The following is an 18,602-nucleotide window of genomic DNA, read 5'->3' on the forward strand; positions in this document are numbered from 1 at the left end:
TCATGTTGGAATAGCTCCCGAGCAGCCACCTCCATCTCAAAGGTCATTCTGTGATGTGAGAGTGACTAGGATCTTGCATCTCTGCCACACAACATAGCTGGTGGTCATTTCTGGTAGCTCAGTCCATGTAAGAAATAAAGAGAAAATGAAAGAGTAAGGGCATTTTGATATGGAGAAGATCAAAAGTAAAGGCCTTTTGATATCACCCCTTGCCTCTATGCAGAGGATGGAGATCACCCAGTCCCTTTGTGCAGAGAACCTTTTAGTTCGTTTTAGGGGCAGAAAACGTTGCATATGCACTACAGCACTTTCAGATCACTCATTGCCTCCATCATTCACTCAGTCCTTTTGTGCAGAAAGCTCAGTTCTGGGGGTTAAAAACATCCTATATGTACTTCAGGGTGGAGATCACTCGGTGCTTTTGTACAGAAAGGCTAGTTTTGGTTGTTAAAAACACCCTATATGCACTACAGCCCTACCATCCATGTTGGAATAGCTCATTCTGAGATGTATTGCTTTCAAACTTGAGAATATTGTTAATCCGATGTATAGATTTGAGATTTTGGTAGAGAGCCACACTCTGCAGTGTTGGAGAACAAGACATGCAGGAACGCAGGATAGAATTGCAATACTCACATTTCATACTGTAGTCTGAACAGATTTTGCGTCAATTTATTTTATATTCATAACTTCTAGTGCTTCCTTTTTCCAATGCCCTCAATTGGTACCATCTTGTGTACTTCAAAAATACGGATTAGACAAGATGATTAGATAATGAATGTTGAAAATTAGAGTCACTAAAAATCATTATACCAGTATGTAGGCTACACAAAACATATTTCAGTTGCCTGGTGCTGTTGACATGGCCACAGTTTACTCTCATACTGCAGCTTCTTCCCACCAGGGCTCTGAAATATCCAGCGGCGTACAGATACGCTCATTAACCAGCCGTGTGTACAGGTCACACTCATTACGAGTGCACGTCAGTCCAAATTCCCACAGCTCGGCTCTGATTGGGGATGCTGCCTGACTGCCTACACGCTTCGCTTCCAACGCAGCTTTGCTGCCCCTGAGAAAGAGCAAAGGATTTGTTCTTGTGAGTTTTCTTCCCTCTATTCCCCACCTCCACGCTAACCCAGCTGGAACCAGTTAGAAGAAAGAGAGATGGCTTATGTAGCCGATGTACCTAAAATATGCACTTTAAGTCCCGGTGTGCAACCATATTTTGTGTTCATTACCAGATTGTGTGTATAACCCTGCTCGTAATCCTTTGTGTCCCACATATGTACCACAACCATCAATTCAAGTGGTGCAAATTTACTTATACGTTATATGTGAAGAGGGAGGTCCAATCTCAACCATCCAAATTCATGTGACTTCTCGAAATAAGTCAACATATATTCGATACATATGTGATATATATACTAAATAGTGACAAAAGTGTCATTTGTCGCTGCTTTGTTATACAGTAATATGGGTAATGTATTGTCACATCTGGGCCCTGTTTTGTGTGAAGAAGGGAATGGAGATTGTGTGCATTGGGCCCTTAAAACCCAGGGGTCGTGTTACCTCCATGTTTCAATTGATGTATATTAGGGGTAGTGGGACCTGTAAAGGCAAAAACATCAACACAGAACGAGACACGGGGGAAATGTAAACAACCTGACTCAATCAAGGCTAATCATATTTCTTTTTGGTTCATACTCATGCGTATAATTTGTGGTGGCGGTATGAATTCCTATGTGGCAATATTGTGTCTTTTTGAGGACACTCAGGATCCACATTGTGTGTGTAGCCAGCTTCATCTTCTAACAATATTCGTGCCAAATGAAACACATAGCCTAGAAAATCAATAAAATCAAACTCATTTTCTGAATGCTGCGTAGAAAGTGGTTTGAAAAAGTAAGGGGCCAAGTTGATCTCACTTACTAAAGAGAATGAAGACCATATAACAAGACGAAAATCTCTGCAGTCTGCGAAATGTGTCAGATTGCTACAAAGAAATTCCCTGCTGTGCTCATGTCTTTGTCCCTGCAGTGCTGCTTTCGCATGCAGTTTAAAAGGCAGGCGTTGCTTGAAGCTGTTTAAACACAGAATAGTGCAGCGCCAGAGAACAGTGCCGATGAAGAAGTGAGTAAGGTGCAAACTTGTGTTTTTCACACTCAGTCCTCCTACAAATACACCTTTTATGTTCGATAGTATTCTCTGGGAAATATCAGGGAACTTCTCTATTGTGCTCCTTTCTCCCTTCCATGTGAGGTTCTCTTTTTATATACTCTGACCTAGCAGTCAAGTCACAATGTTTATTCTTCCCCCCTCTCTTTTTAAAAATAACGTTCCTGTAAAATTAGTAAGACCACAACAGACTACCCTCCACTCCACCCCCTTCTTCCCACCAACAAGACCCCCCTTTTCCTCCAAATCTACATACAGAGATGCCAACGAGGGGAGACAAAGGGGTCAGTTGTCCCGGGCATTGGGAAAAGGGGGGCCCTTTTAGATAACTTTGTCCAGGGCCCAGCCAAAGCTTTCAGCGGCCTTGTCTCCGTATATTCACCAACCGGCCAAAAAACAAAAGGGGGAAATGCTCTCTGTACCACTCACCTCACTCTTCCTGCCGCGCTGCTCTGCGCTCCCCGGGGAGGGAAGGCAGGCGCTCTCCTGTCTACTCTCCGCCATTCGCCAAAAGGAGCCCAGGAGGAGGAGAAGAGCTGTTTCCTACCTCCCTACCTCACTCTGTGGCCTTACCATGCTTCTCTTTCTCTCTCTCTCTATCTCTATCTCTATCTCTATCTCTATTTCTATCTCTATCTCTATCTCTATCTCTATTTCTATCTCTCTCTCTCAGGAAGGAAAAGCTTTGGCAAATTTAAAGGAAGTGGAGACAGTGTTTGTGCATGTGCATGTGTTTGTGCAGTGTATATGTTTGTGTCTGAGAAAGGGAGTGAGAGAGGTAGTGAGTGGAGAGGAAGCATGAGGAAGTGAGTGGTGGCAGTGATGTAGTGAGTGAGGGAGGGAGGGAGAGAGTGAGCAGCAAGTGGTGGAGGTGCTGAATGGCAGAGAAATAGACCAACAGACAAGGAGAAAGCGAGAGCACACTTGCATGCATAGAATACAATATTCCAGCTTCAAAAGGAATATTGCCAGTATTCAAAACAAGTTCCAGTATATTGCATTTTCATGTGAGGAAGAAACAGTGTTTTTGCACCCAGAATATTTCTGGCACATGGCCACATTCTGAATACATTTTACATGAGTAATATTGCCATCATTCTGTTGTCATCTGAATATTCCACACATGTAACTGCAGTCAGTGAGTCAGGGAGTGCACGAGTTAGACCAGTGGTTCTCAACCTTTTTTGAAGAAACACCCCCTTGGCCTCATCACATGCCTCTCAATGCCCCCTTGACCTCATCATAAGCATGACAATGCCCCCCTCCTTTAGTATTAAAAAAATAAATGGACTTATGCCCCCCAATGGCAACTAGGCACCACCCCATCTCAGCTGTATCCTTCTTCCTAGAGCTCCCCATCGCCCCCTGGGGGGATGTACCGCCCACGTTGAGAAACACTAAGTTAGACAGACAGTGACAAGTAGAGAGACAGACAGCATACTTTACCGGAGCAGTGGCACCTGTCACCGCGTGATACATCTGGATAGACGAGCAGGAATAATTCAATCCTGTCCCCGTTTCACTCCTCATCACTGGGATTGATGAATGAACCGAATCTCATTCATCACGGCAATTACTGCAATCAGCTGCGGAGGTCCTGAGGGGCTCACTGTTTTCAGGAAGAAGCAAATGTGCCGTGGATGCACGTTAATAAGACAAAGGATTCGAAGAAAAAATGATTTTAAATTAGCTCACAGGGAGATTGGGCATTGTTTGGCTCTTCTTTACCTCCTTTGTTTTCTGCTTTGTCTTATAGTAGTGTTTCTCAACGGGGGCGCTACAGCCCCCCAGGGGGCATTGGGGGGCCCTAGGGGGGGCGTTGAGATAGCTACATCTGAGAGGGGGTGGTGCTCAGTTGCCATTGGGGGACATTGGTCTATTTAATTTTTCAATGCTAAGGTGGGCGTTGGCAGGCTATCGATGTGATCAAGGTGGTGTTGGGAGGCTTATGATGAGGTCCAGGGGGGCGTTTATTCAAAAAAGGTTGAGAACCACTGTCTTAGAGGGTGACTTGGGCTCCGAGGCTGGTGATTTCCTAGCCGCGTCCATCGCGTGCGTTCGTGCGTGCGATCGTCCGTGCATGCGTTCGTGTGTACACAGCTCAGAACGCTGGGAGGGTGAGAGTTTGTGTGTTCTGTTTGTGATGGATGAAGGAACTCCAAGCTGTATGCAGTGTTCTCATTATTCCTGTGCAAATCAGCTTAGTAGTTCTTAGTTCACAGTGTTGTATTGCAATTGTGTTTTTTTTCTCTTGTTCTCTGTTCCTCCCGCTTCTGTTCTCTCCATTTCATTTTTTTGCACTCACTCTTTCACTCTACCTTCCTCACTCTGTTTTCTGTCTGTTCATATCTCTCTCTCTCTCTCTCTCTCTCTCTCTCTCTCTCTCTCTCTCTCTCTCTCTCTCTCTCTCTCTCTCTCTTTCTCTCACTCTGACACAGACACACACTCATGCTCTCTCTCTATCTCTCTCTCACACACTCACACAATCTGTCTTTCTCTCTCTCACACACACACAAACGCTCTTGCTCTTGCCCTTTCTCGCTCTCTCTTTCTCTTTCTCTCTTTCTCTCTCTCTCGCTCTCGCTCTCGCTCTCGCTCTCGCTCTCGCTCTCGCTCTCTTCCTCTGCTGGTGAGAGTGATTGGGTTTGTAATTCCTGTTGAATGTGTGTCCCATGGCTGGTGATTGAGTTATGGCTGGTTGACTGTGCTGTGCTGTGTGTTCCTGTGAAAAACAGCCTCTGAGATGATGCAGAGGAAGAGAGAGGAAGAGAGAGGAAGAGAGAGGCATGCTGGTGATTCATGGGCCCAGGACCGCACCGCTGCCAGAGGACAGGCCTTGCTGAACACACACACACACACACACACACACACACACACACACACACACACACACACACACACACACACACACACACACACACACACACACACACACACACACACACACACACACACACACACACACACACACACACACACACACACACACACACTTGCTGTAGTGACTAATGGAGGGTGTTGCTTCTGTTTGGGCTCCGCGTGTGGGTGTTTATTCACTGCACTCCTCCTGTGCCAAAGAAACATCAAGTATTTGTAGGGACAAAGAGCAGGTACAGTACTGTAGTCTGGCAGAGGCTTGGCCTTACCTTACCTTACCCCTACACAAGCTGAAAAGGGCACCTCGACTGAAAGGCAGAGTCGTAGGAGGCTGGGGGAGAGTGCGAGAGCGACGGAACTAATGTGTGTGTGTGGGTGTGTGTGTGGGTGGGCGTATGCTTTATGTTCTTGTAGGACAGTGATTCTCAAAGTGTGGTCCGCGACAGAGCTCAGGTGGTCCGCAAGGGGATTTCTACTTTTCCCAGGCAAGCTAGCAATAGGCTATATTTGTAACAGTATTATGCTACACATAGCTGAAGTAATGGGTGAGCGGTTAGGGTGTCAGACTTGCATCCCAGAGGTTGCCGGTTCGACTCCCAACCCGCCAGGTTGGTGGGGGGAGTAATCAACCAGTGCTCTCCCCCATCCTCCTCCATGACTGAGGTACCCTGAGCATGGTACCGTCCCACCGCACTGCTCCCCATGGGGCGCCACTGAGGGCTGCCCCCTTGCACGGGTGAGGCAAAAATGCAATTTCGTTGTGTGCAGTGTGCAGTGTTCACTTGTGTGCTGTGGAGTGCTGTGTCACAATGACAATGGGAGTTGGAGTTTCCCAATGGGCTTTCACTTTTTCACTTTCACTTAAGATTTCACCATAATAAGACTTAAAATGAATAAAAAGTAAGTGATCTGCATCGAAATTAGCAGTGGCAATTTGGCACCCGTCAACTGTCAATTCAGTTGGTATGTGGTCCCTGAACATTTTTGAAGGGAGAAAGTGATCCTCAGTCTGAAGAAATTCGAGAAACATTGTTATAGGAGTATCTGTGTGCGAGATTTTGTCTCCTTGTGTGTATGTAATGTATTTGTGCCTGGGTACTGCAGTTTAAGCAATATGTTGGAAAGGTAAGTAAGAATGGCAGAAAAGTAAGCAAAAGTGCAAGCAGAGGTGAGTAGGAGATTGACTGAGTGGCTGAAGGCACACATTGATCCTGGAGGCAGAGCAGACAGATTGAATGCTTTTAAGAAACACTTTTCCCCACTAAATCCATCTCGCGTCTGTCGGCCAGATCTCTCTCTCTCTCTCTCTCTCTCTCTCTCTCTCTCTCTCTCTCTCTCTCTCTATCTCTCTCTCTCTCTCTCCTCTATCTCTCTCTCTCTCTCTCTCTCTCTCTCTCTCTCTCTCTCTCTCTAAAACACTCTTTCCACTAATGGAATTCATTTCCACTACGCCTGTCTACCAGACATTTATTTCTCCTGCCCTGTATCTATCTCTCAATCACTCTCTTTCTTTCTCTCCCCTTCTCTCCTCTTCTCTCTCTCTCTCTCTCTCTCTCTCTCTCTCTCTCTCTCTCTCTCTCTCTCTCTCTCTCTCTCTCTCTCTCTCTCTCCATCTGACGCCTCTTTGCACCTGGGCTCAGTGGCCAGAGGAGTAGTAAGCACTGTAGCTGTGGCCCTACTTGCTCTCAATTAGAGAGAGTGTCCTCTTGGCCTTCAGCTTGGCCCCGCTAATGAGGGTCTCAGCAGACAGTCGATGAGGCGCTCAGCATCCACCTCCAGCTGTGATGGTGATGGTAGTGGTAGTGGTGAGGCCTCCGCTCTCCTCTCCTCTCATCCTCTCCTCTCCTCTCCTCTCCTCTCCTCTCATCCCCTCCTCTCCTCTCATCCCCTCCTCTCCTCTCCTCTCCTCTCCTCTCCTCTCCTCTCCTCTCATCCCCTCCTCTCCTTTCCTTTCCTCTCCTCTCCTCCTCTCCTCTCCTCTCCTCTCCTCTCCTCTCCTCTCCTCTCCTCTCCTCTCCTCTCCTCTCTCTCCTCTCCTCTCCTCTCCTCTCCTCTCCTCTCCTCTCCTCTCCTCTCCTCTCCTCTCCTCTTCTCTTCTCTCCTCTCCTCTCCTCTCTACCCTCTCCTCTCCTCTCCTCTTCTCTCCTCTCCTCTCCTCTCATCCCCTCCACTCCCGTGCTCTTTCCTTTCCCCTCTCCCCCCTTCCCTCCTTCTCCAATGTTCTTTCCTTTCCCCTCTTCTCCTCCTCCCTCATTCCCTTCTCTCCTGTGTTCTTTCCTTTCCCCTCTTCTCCTCCTCCCTCATTCCCCCTATCCCTCTTTCCCTCCCTCCCTCCTTTCTCTTCTCTGTCCGTTCCTTTCCCCTCTCTCCTCTCTTTTCCTTTTTTCTTCTCCCCTCTCTTCTTCTTTGCCCTTGTCTCCTCTCCCCTCCTCTCCTATTCACTCTCTCATCCACACTCTCCTCATCTCTCATATCCCCTTTCTAACCTCTTCTCTCCTCTGATCTCCCTCTCCTCTCCTCTCCTCTCCATTACTCTCTCTCTCTCCTCCCCTCTCATCTAGCCTCTATCCTCCCATCTTCTGTCCCCTCTCCACTCTTCTTTTCCATCTCTCTTCATCTTTCTTCCTCTTTTCATCCTTTCTTTCTTCACCTCACCTTTTCTGTCCTTTTATCTCCTCCTCGTTCTTGTTCAGCTTTCTCCTCATTTCACCTCCTCTCGTCACCATTTATCTCTTCCTCTCCTCTCCTCCTCTCCTCTTCTCCTGTCCTTTCCTCTCCTGGTTTGATCAGCGGGGCCCATCTTTTCCCCTCATGGCAACCGCAGCGTTTGCTCGGCTGCAAATGAGTTTAGTGCAGATGCCTGCTGCTCCAGCCGTGTCACCGGCGTGAGGGAAGGCGGTTATCTGAGGTGGAGATATGTGGAGGGTCAGATTGGCCAGCTGAGATGCATAGTCAGATAGGCCAGCTGAAATGCATATGAATGTACACAGAGCTCTCGGACACACCCCTTCTCTCTCTCTGTTGCTCTCTCTCTTTCTTTATCTCTTTCTGTCTTTCTCTCGCTGTCTCCCTCTCTCTCTCTCTTTCTCTCTGTCAGATCAACTTTCTTTCTCACTCTCTCTTTCCTTCCCACTCTATTTTTTTTCTGCCACTCGCTCACTCATATACACACACATACACATCTCCCACTCACTGTTACACATGAACGTATGCATGTAAAGATATATGGATTATCTAGACATCCAAACCCACTTGTAGAAGCAATGTTGCACCTGTAGCATGCCCTTATACAGCATACCCTTATACAGCATGCCCTTATACATTGCTCCCTTATACATCAGATCAGATGTGTTTACCCTTAGCCTTGAGCTGAGTGAGTGAGTGAGTGAGTGAGTGAGTGAGTGAGTGAGTGAGTGAGTGAGTGAGTGAGTGAGTGAGTGAGTGAGTGAGTGAGTGAGTGAGTGAGTGAGTGAGTGAGTGAGTGAGTGAGTGAGTGAGTGAGTGAGTGAGTGAGTGAGTGAGTGAGTCTATCTGTCTTCTGGTACTCCTCTCTCCATTTTATATAGTGCTTCCATTAGCCTTGCCAGTGGGTAAGGTTATACATCTTTATTTATTTATATATTTGTCCATTTATTTCAAGCCCCGGAATTAATGGTCATATGATTATGCACACTGCCACAAAGGTCCGTGCTCCTTGGCTGATGAGCCTGACCCCTTTCTGTCTGACCATCCTGGTAGGCACCAGAGAGAGAGAGAGCGAGAGGGCCCAGCGAAGGGCATGGTGAGAAATCTAGCCAGGCTCCTAGCACTAGCAGTGCCCTGACGGCACTCTTAATATTATGTAAATATAATGGCTGTCACCCCCAAATGGAGACTGTCTTGTTTGCCCGGCCTTTTTCGTTCCTCTTGATAACATCCATGTGTGTGTGTGGTGTATTTTTTTTTTTAACTCTGATGATATTTACACTACAGCTCTTTCATGTGTGCATTTCAGAGTGCCACAGGACGATGTTATGGGTTACCTGGACCCGGCTATGACGTAACCGTTAATGGCTTTTATGACATGGTTAACTCACACACACACTCTCTCTCTCTCTATCTCTCTCTCTCTCTCTCTCTCTCTCTCTCTCTCTCTCTCTCTCTCTCTCTCTCTCTCTCTCTACCTCTCTCTCTACCTCTCTCTCTCTCTCTCTCTCTCTCTCTCTCTCTCTCTCTCTCTCTCTCTCTTCTCTTTTCTCTTTTTTCAGTTTTTCCTTCTTCTTTCCTCTGAGTTTGGTGCGTCCATCAGTGCCAATTACTTGCTCGTTCTCGTGGTTTATCAGCGCTGTCTCAGCCTAATGACTCCTCTCTCCCTGCTGTCATTACCCTTCATGCACCGTCAACCAGAAAATAAATCTCTTCTCCCCAACAAGTTTTTTTCCAGCTGAAAATTGCGCCATGCATAAATCTATAGACTGTTAGAGCTTTTCCTAATGTTTGATGCGTGTGATGTGTGCATAATGGTGTGTGTTTACTGTTTATGCATGTGAATGACATCGTTCACCATCAAATGTCTTCACTAATACACAGTAGAGGATGAGGCCAAAGGGGGATCTTTAATCCATCAGAGCATTTGTAGGCTTCATATTTCCCATATTTTTTTTACTGATGACCCAATAGGTTGTGGGTATAGTGTATGGATTCTTTGGTTTAGTGTACAGTTAAGTACTGTATTCCCCATTAGGCTGTAAAATGCATACTGTTGCCTACTTGTCTGTAAGTGCACACATAATGTGGTGCTTCCATTATGACCTGACCACTTATCATTTCCAATATTGTTATCAACGGATAGGATAGAGGAGGGTAAGTAGAAGAAGGACAGTACAAGTACTAATCAATGCAGAGCTCCTGTTTACTGCATATCCCTCTGTATTGCTCCTCAGTTGAGCAAGGGTTTATTTCTTTTCAATGCTGCAGTCTCTCCATGCACACATGTGGCCATGTTCTCTGATCCAGGGTAATAAGCCATTTAGGCCTTGTGTGCATATATGCCAATATCTTTTTTATAATAATAAATAATAATAATAACAATAATAGGTATTAATTGAAAAGTTTTGATTTGATGACGTTGTTTACACCACATGCAGATTGCAAAAATTGCAGTCGTAATGTCAACACAAATTGTCAATTAAATATGGACTCACTCGCTTAATTAAAAAAAAAACATTTTGTGTATGGGGTGTCGCTGTGTGCACAGATTCATGTAGGATTGCTTGATTTGTATGAACTAAAGGTCGGAGTACATGAAAATATGTTTACAAAAATATCTGTATGCATGTTAATGGGGTGTTAAAGCAAGGGCAGCTCTGTATCCTGAAACGTGGTCTTTGGTTCTCTACAGTTGTGCTAAAGACTTAAGTCTTAAATTGTGCTTAGTCTTTTCTCATGCTAAACAGCATGAACTGTTGTAGTCACCATCTTAGCAGTTTCATCATAATGGGTTTGACTTGTACAATAACAACACCTGATTGAAAAACTGAACCCAAAATAATGCGCTCAAACCCATTATACTCACAAATGAGGGAGTCGTTTTGTCAAATTATCTTGTGATTTGCAGTATAAGAATTGGCACAGTGCTGTACGGATGCTGTACGGACTCCGGGACTATTAAATCAAGCATGACGGCCTAATGCACCCTGCACATGTCAGACAGGGCAATGGGGAATTAAAAGCATGTAGTTCATCGAATTAGCATGTAAGCACCATGTTAAAGGAGCGCCGTACTCACAGAGCATACTGACCCAAGGCAAAGGCTTGCAGTGTGGGAGGTTTAAAAAGGAGGGAAGCTGCTGTTTGTATGTAGCTTTGCTTTTCCCTAAATGCTGCTTTCCTGTACTACTGCCTCAAACTGCAGGGGCCTCAGAGATGTCAACAAGATCTACTCCGTGCATCCGGGCACATGGAGGGACAAGAAAAGCTTATTTTCCCTCTCCCTCTTCACACACAAGCATAACCACAAGCACCCCCCCTCGCCCCAACACACACACACACACACACACACACACACACACACACACACACACACACACACACACACACACACACACACACACACACACACACACACACACACACACACACACACACACATCGCTGCCCTCGAGCAGCTGCCACTACTCTGCGTGCCGTGCACACAGTCACACTTTACAACTGCACTGTGGCAACTGAAAGGCAACTGGTTGAAAGGCATTACTCATGCGGTGAACTGAGGTAGCTGATGCCCTGAGCTACGCTGCCTTGGCAAGGAAGTCCTCATTCATAATGCTCTAGCTAGCTCACAAAAACAAAACACAGCCTGAACATACCTAAATATAGACCAAGACATTATTTTTCCAGTCACTGCGTTATAAAGATATTAGAACAGGAAGGGAAAGGAGAATGACATTTTACTGTGTCTTTACTTGATGTGGTGATAGTAGTTGTTGTGGTAACACTTAAGAATAGGGTTCACATGTTGGCCACTATTACGTGCCTATTGACTATCTGTATTAGTGACCAATAAGTGGTAATTGGGCCTACCATGTCTTTATAATGATGTCAATCATAAAGGCCTTATTGGCTGTGAACAAGATATTTGGGAATACACACCTAACAAATGATTGATTGTGCTGAACACATGTCTTAAGTCACAATACAGACAGATGCAGTAGAGATGTATTAGTGTTTAAAGCATTATTGTTGCAAGTACTCCCAAGCAGAACCACCACTGGTCAGTATACCCCATATTAGACGTATATACCCCCGGTATATATATATACACACTATACATAGATGGCGATACAGGCCTTCTTCGAAATAAAGGGGGGGGAAATGCCATCTAAATCCAGTAAGTCTAATGGACATGACTCTAATATTAGCCACTTGTTGCACCTCTAAAAAAGAGCCATTCTGTTGGTCCTTTTGAGGGAAGGAAGGAGAGAAAAGGCCTATAACCAGAACCGGCTACAACTTCATACTGCAGCCGAGTGAGAGGAGAAGACAGACGTCAAAAAAGCCATGATGATGATTGGCTACAGTACGAAGAAGCCATGATGATTGGCCACAGTATGAAGAAGCCACGATGATTGGCTACAGTATGAAGAAGCCATGATGATTGGCCACAGTATGAAGAAGCCACGCTGATTGGCCACAGTATGAAGAAGCCATGATGATGATTGGCTAATTTCTCCATGAATTAGATTTCATGCTAAATATAAACCGCTCTTAAACTGTCTGCCCATGAAGACCTTGTCTAATACATTGTCCATTACCAGTTCATTTCAGCAACAGTGCCACAGGTTTAATTAGACTTCTTTTAATGAGCCTTAACCCCCCTCAACATTCTCGCTGCGTTCCCGGCTCAATCAACACTCTGGTAATAAACGTGATAGATAGGCCATTAGGCGGGTAATGAAACAGCCCACGCTTGTTTGGGATCGTGCTTCGGCCCCAAGTGTGTTCCCTTCCACGCACATCATCAGGGCTGTCTATTAATGCGCCCGCAAAAACCTGGTTACTGTTCTACCTACTAGTGCTCACCTCATTCTGCCTCTTTTTCTTTTTCCCCATTTCTCTCTCTCTCTCTCTCTCTCTCTCTCTCTCTCTCTCTCTCTCTCTCTCTCTCTCTCTCTCTCTCTCTCTCTCTCTCTCTGCCTTTCTGTCTTTCTCTACTACTCTGTTCCCCCTAAATCTCTCTTTCTCTTTTGCTTCCTCTCTTACTCCTTTTCTGTATCTCCCTCTTCGCCCCCATCTCTCTCTCTCTCTCTCTCTCTCTCTCTCTCTCTCTCTCTCTCTCTCTCTCACACACAGATCAGTCAGATGCTGGGGAACGAGATTAAGTTTGCTCTGCGGGAGCCCGTGGGACTGAGGTATGACATGAGGACATGACCGACCCATGAGACTGCACCTCTAACTGTCCCCCTCTCTGACCTCCACGGATATTATACACTCCTGAACCATTTCACTCATCTCCTCTCCTCTCTCTCTCTCTCTCTCTCTCTCTCTCTCTCTCTCTCTCTCTCTCTCTCTCTCTCTCTCTCTCTCTCTTCTCTCTCTCTCTCTCTCTCTCTCTCTCTCTCTCTCTCTCTCTCTCTCTCTCTCTCTCTCTCGTCTGTGTCTCCGCTCCTCTCTTTCTCTCTCTGTCTCCTTTTCTTTTCTGGCCTTTGTGTACTCCCTACTGCACCATTATATTCCTTCCTTCTCCTGTTTTTTGTCTTCTCTCTCGCTCTCTCTATCACTGCCTCTGTTCCTCTATCTCCCCTTCAGTTTTATAGTTTTTGAAACCCTATCTTTTCCCCCTTCCTCCTTCCCTCCCTCGCTTTCACCCCACCCCTTTCTCTCTCCATCTCCACATCCCCCCATCCTCTCGTCTATCCCTGTGGATGATGTTGTATTCTAATGAGTGCCCAGGTCTGCATGCCGCATGCTGCAGGACCTCATCATAAGCCTGCCAATGCCCCCCTTTGTATTAAAAAAACCCCAATAGACTAGAATACAGCTGAGAGGGGGTGGTGCTTAGTTCCCATTGGGGGGGAACTAAGCTCCACCCCCTCTCAGCTGTATCCTTCTCAATGCCCCCCTAGGGCTCCCCAACGCCCTATTGGGGGCTGTAGAGCCTCCGTTAAGAAACACAATTCTAGCTTAATGACTGCCCAAGCATAATGATCCTAGCATTGAATAGAACAGTCCTCAGGTCTGCCTAGGTCTGCCTAAAGGGTCTTCCCCCCCATAATAGAACCCGGAAACAATGGACCAATGGAACCTCTCTCTCTCTACTCTCTCTGGCCCAAGCCTGCATGCTGCATGGTGCATGATGTTCTATCCTAATGACTCCATGGTGCTGCATGATGTTCTATCCTAATGACTTCATGGTGCATGGTGCATAATGTTTTATTGATGCATAAAGGACCTACAAAAAACACCTGCTGAATGCCTAAGCCCTTGTTGGGAAAGTTGCCTTCATATTCACACATAATTATCTTAGCCTCTGATGCACATAAAAAACATTAAATAAGTTGCATTTAAACCCTAAGACCCTCTTCTTGCTAGACTGGCGAGAAGCCAGACTTTAATACTTCTTTCGAAACGTCTGACTCGTCAGGCTATCTTCTTGCGTTAGAATGTGTTAATTCAGCTGTAACATATCCACATTTTTATTAAAAAAGCTAAAATCTCAAGAGCCTGAATGCAGCGTATACTATGTGTCTCCAGGTACCAAAGGTCAAACAACATATGCAATTCATCAGGCTAAAATGGGTTAATGACTGCATGCTTCATGGCACATGCATGTTGTTCTATCCTAATGGCTGCCCAGGCCATACTACATGCTGTGTGCTGCTTCTTGTTCTGTTTCTGCTGTATGTTGTTCTATCCTAATGGCTGCATGGTTCAGGTTGTTCTATCCTAATGGCTGCATGGTGCAGGTTGTTCTATCCTAATGGCTGCATGGTGCATGGTGCATGTTGTGCTATGCTAATGGCTGCATGGTGCATGTTGTACTATCCTAATGGCTGCATGGTGCAGGTTGTTCTATCCTAATGGCTGCATGGTGCAGGTTGTTCTATCCTAATGGCTGCTCAGGCCTACATACTGCATGCTGCTTCTTGTTCTGTTTCTGCTGTAGCTGGGGCATCAAGTCAGCCAGCTGACGAGGGGCCACTGGGGTCCTTCAATTAATCTTTACCCTGCACTTCTCTTGCTGCAACTCTGCAAAAGTTGGCTCACTTGAGGGGCCAAAAATGAAAGCACTGTTACAAGCTTGCTGCCTGGACAGTTTTGACCAGAGTCTTCTTGTTAATTATTGTCATGTCATGATGTGCTGCATGTATTTTTCTTCCCTCTGGTATCTCGTCAAATAGTCTGCATTTTATATGTTAAAGAAATGAAGTGAAGTATGAAGAATGACATCTGTTAGCCCAGATGACGTGTTAATTACAGTTGCCTTTGGAAGTCAATGAATTATGAATATCATTAGTTTAGAATAGATGATGTAAATTGAAAACAATCTGTTGATGCCCTCAACACAAAGTATTGCTAATTAGCTTGAGAAATTGCAGCTCCTTTCATAAGCCATAAACGCCTTGATGTCATGCCTCTGTAAAACAAAGTGGAATGTCCATACATTTGCTTCGTTCAGTTTCTTTTATTCACGCTTTTGCCTGGGAGGACGCGTGTGAACAGACAGACATTCCACTTTGTTTCATATGCAGACTTGTTTTTGTTGTCCAGCAACTACATGTCGATGGTTATATATGGGTATATTATTAGTTTCCAGTAAGCAGCAGGTCTTTGGCTGTCACTTGTGAATATTCTCAAGATGTCACTTTCGGGTTGAGCTTCCCCTCTATGCCGAGGTTAAGCAATACACACACACACACACACACACACAGACACACAGACACACAGACACACACACACACACACACACACACACACACACACACACACACACACACACACACACACACACACACACACACACACACACCAGTCCTGGCAAACCTTGCAGGCTTTACAATTAAACTGACGGGCAGGGTTACAAAAATCATTGTTCTTTTTTCTTAAGTTATTGCAAAGCCCTTGCTTAGTTGGTTGAAAAATGTAATTTCCCCATTGACAATCTACTGGGTTGTCAATGCAGTTGGCAACAACACTTTCAAGACAAACACACAGCTGCATAGGAGCAAGTGATGGAACTGTCAAGTACTGCTAGGAGAAATGAAATAAAAATACAGTACATCTTTTCCCTCTAACACATCATGAGACACTCAATAATGCTCCCCCCCTGCTGCAGCCCTATTGGCTGGCTATGTGGGGTGCATGAGTGCATGGGTAGGTAGGTGGGGAGGATGTGTGGATGGCTGTGTGGTTAATCCTTCATAACCATGTTTCCTCCAACCAACACATCATGAGACGCTCAATAACGCTCAATACTGCAGCCCCTACTGGGAGGGTATAGGAGGGATAGGTGAGGAGGGTAGGTGGGATGTATGAGTGAATAGGTGGGATGTATGAGTGAATAGGTGGGGTAGATGAGTGAATAGGTGGGGTGGATGAGTGAATAGGTGGGGTGGATGAGTGGATGGCTGTGTGGATGAGGCGCCTATCTTTATCCATCATAGCTATGTTTCCTCCAACACATCATGAGACACTCAATATCAGTTATCCACTGCTGCAGCCCCTACTGCAGGGATGGGGAACCTTTTTCATTCGAGGGGCCACTTCAAATTCATCCGAGGGCCGTAAAAGTCCTCTGAGGGCCGTATTATGAACACAAGCCAGGAATTCCCCCTGTACTTTAGGCATATATTGAAGGCAGCTACCTTTTAAAACAGTCCCCACCCATTCTAGGACCCCTGAATATAACTTAATGGTGTTGCAAATGTCATTTCTAATATTCCTTTACAAAATGTAATATTTCATGTGAAGCTGCATAACATTAAAATCACATCGGGGGCCGGATTAAACGACCTCAAGGGCCGCAATCGGCCCTCGAGACAGAGGTTCCCCACCCCTGCCCTACTGGGAGGGTGGGTGGGTAGGAGGGATAGATGGGTAGGAGGTGGGGTGAATGAGTAGCTGGCTAGCTGGGGTGGATGGGTGGCTAGGTGGGGTGTATGACCAGAGAGAGTAGATAAGAGAGAGGTTCCATTGGCCCATTATTTCCGGGTTCTACTGTCGCAAGGGGGAGGGGGAGGAAATCCCCCTTTAGGCAGACCTAAGGACTGAGCATTATGACACGCCCCTTTAGGCAGACCGGAACCTGGTCACGTTAGGTGCCCATAGAAACCTATGATGTTGGCTTATCTCTATACTTAAAGAATCTCTGGTATGGCTGTGCGGATTGCTGCGTGGATGAGGCGCCTATCTTCATCCTTCATATCTCTGTTTCCTCCTCCTCCTCTCCTCCCTGCAGGTTATGGATCCTGTTCTCTGCGGTGGGCTTCACGGCCGTGGCTCTCATGGTGAGTTGGAGTGGAGTGGCTTAGGGGAGGCATGCAAGGAGAAATGGGGAAGTAGAGAACACACACATGCCTCCCCCCTGCCCACACCCCGCAACACACACACACACACACACACACACACACACACACACACACACACACACACACACACACACACACACACACACACACACACACACTGTCTCTTTCTTCTCCACTCTCTTGGTATCTCTCTCTCTCTCTCTCTCTCTCTCTCTCTCTCTCTCTCTCTCTCTCTCTCTCTCTCTCTCTCTCTCTCTCTCTCTCTCTCTCTCTCTCTCACACTCTCTCTCACTCACACTCTCTCTCACATTCACTCTCTCACACACACACACACACACACACACACACACACACACACACACACACACTCACACTCACACTCACACACACACTGAACAATCCTGTGACGCCCTCCTCCACTTCTCACACTATGTGAGAGCAAACCAGGTGGTAACGCGGTGGTACGCTACATGCTACGCTACGCATGGCGCCAACCGTCTGACCCAACCTGTCTCGCCGGCCCACGCAGTAGGCGTTGAGTTGCAGGAGCTGTCAGAGCAAAGGAGATTGCTCATCATGTCTCCCTCCCACTTCTCTCTCTTTTCTTCCAGCTACTGTAAGAGGGGTGGTTGACATGGGAGAGAAATATGGCCACTTTTTTTCTCTTTTTTTAATGGGGGAGTGGCACAGATTGATTGCAAAGCAGTATCACAGTGCCTCAAGGATCCTTGCAGTTCTTGCCAGTGTTTTTTTGTTGTTGGTTTTTTTTTTTTTCGCTTCCGAGATTTTTTTTTCTACCTCGGAGTTGATGATGTTCATTAGCAGTCAATCAGAAGAATGCCTTTTCTCTGATACCATAATCTCTGAATTTCAATGTACTGGGTTGAGTGGCTGTGCAATTCGTGCTGTACTCTGCCAGCTTGACAGATTTGGTTTGTGATTTTGAAAAGCTCTTTGAAGTCTGCTGTATGAACATGTGAATAATACATGTAAATGAGACATACTGTAGTATAGCAAGTTGTTGTGTTTCACAAAGAATGACCTTTCACCTCTTCAGAGTTATAATTAGATCTGAGAGGTGTGTGTGTGTTTGTGTGTGTGTGTGCGTGTGCGTGTGCATGTGCATCCATATTGTCTTTCTATCTGCAGGCACATATGTGTGTACCTGCAGGCACATATGTATGTGTGTGTGACAATGTTCTCTGTGTACCTGCAGGCACGTATGTGTGTGTGTTTGTATGTGTGATGATGTTCTGTGTGTACCTGCAGGCTCTGGCGTTCCCCAGTCAGCTGTATGAAGTGGTGTTTGAAGAGGAGCAAACAGCCACCAGCATCTCCATACGCCTCTTCGGGGGAGCACTGCTCAGTAAGATGCCTCTCATTCTCTCTTTCATTATTTAACTTTGTTCGTGTGTGCGTGTGCGCGTGCGTGTGCTTGTGCGTGTGCGTGTGCGTGTGCGTGTGCGTGTGCGTGTGCGTGTGCGTGTGCTTGTGCGCGAGTGTCTCTGCCTCTCTTGCCACACACATTCTCGATGCAACTTCATGGGA

General features: G+C 46.1%; 1 protein-coding gene across 5 annotated transcripts in view; it reads left to right on the plus strand.

The window, feature by feature from the left end:
* Positions 1–18,602, plus strand: part of tp53i11b (tumor protein p53 inducible protein 11b) — a 72,301-nt gene that overhangs the window by 46,333 nt on the left and 7,366 nt on the right. For all 5 annotated transcript variants that reach the window (XM_063196763.1, XM_063196762.1, XM_063196761.1 and 2 more), the window contains 3 exons: positions 12,880–12,938; positions 16,985–17,033; positions 18,324–18,420. In XM_063196763.1, the coding sequence (XP_063052833.1) occupies positions 12,880–12,938; positions 16,985–17,033; positions 18,324–18,420 (205 nt within the window). The remainder of the gene's footprint in view (positions 1–12,879; positions 12,939–16,984; positions 17,034–18,323; positions 18,421–18,602) is intronic.

Source organism: Engraulis encrasicolus, chromosome 4 (assembly GCF_034702125.1).
Source record: "Engraulis encrasicolus isolate BLACKSEA-1 chromosome 4, IST_EnEncr_1.0, whole genome shotgun sequence".
NCBI lineage: Eukaryota > Metazoa > Chordata > Actinopteri > Clupeiformes > Engraulidae > Engraulis > Engraulis encrasicolus.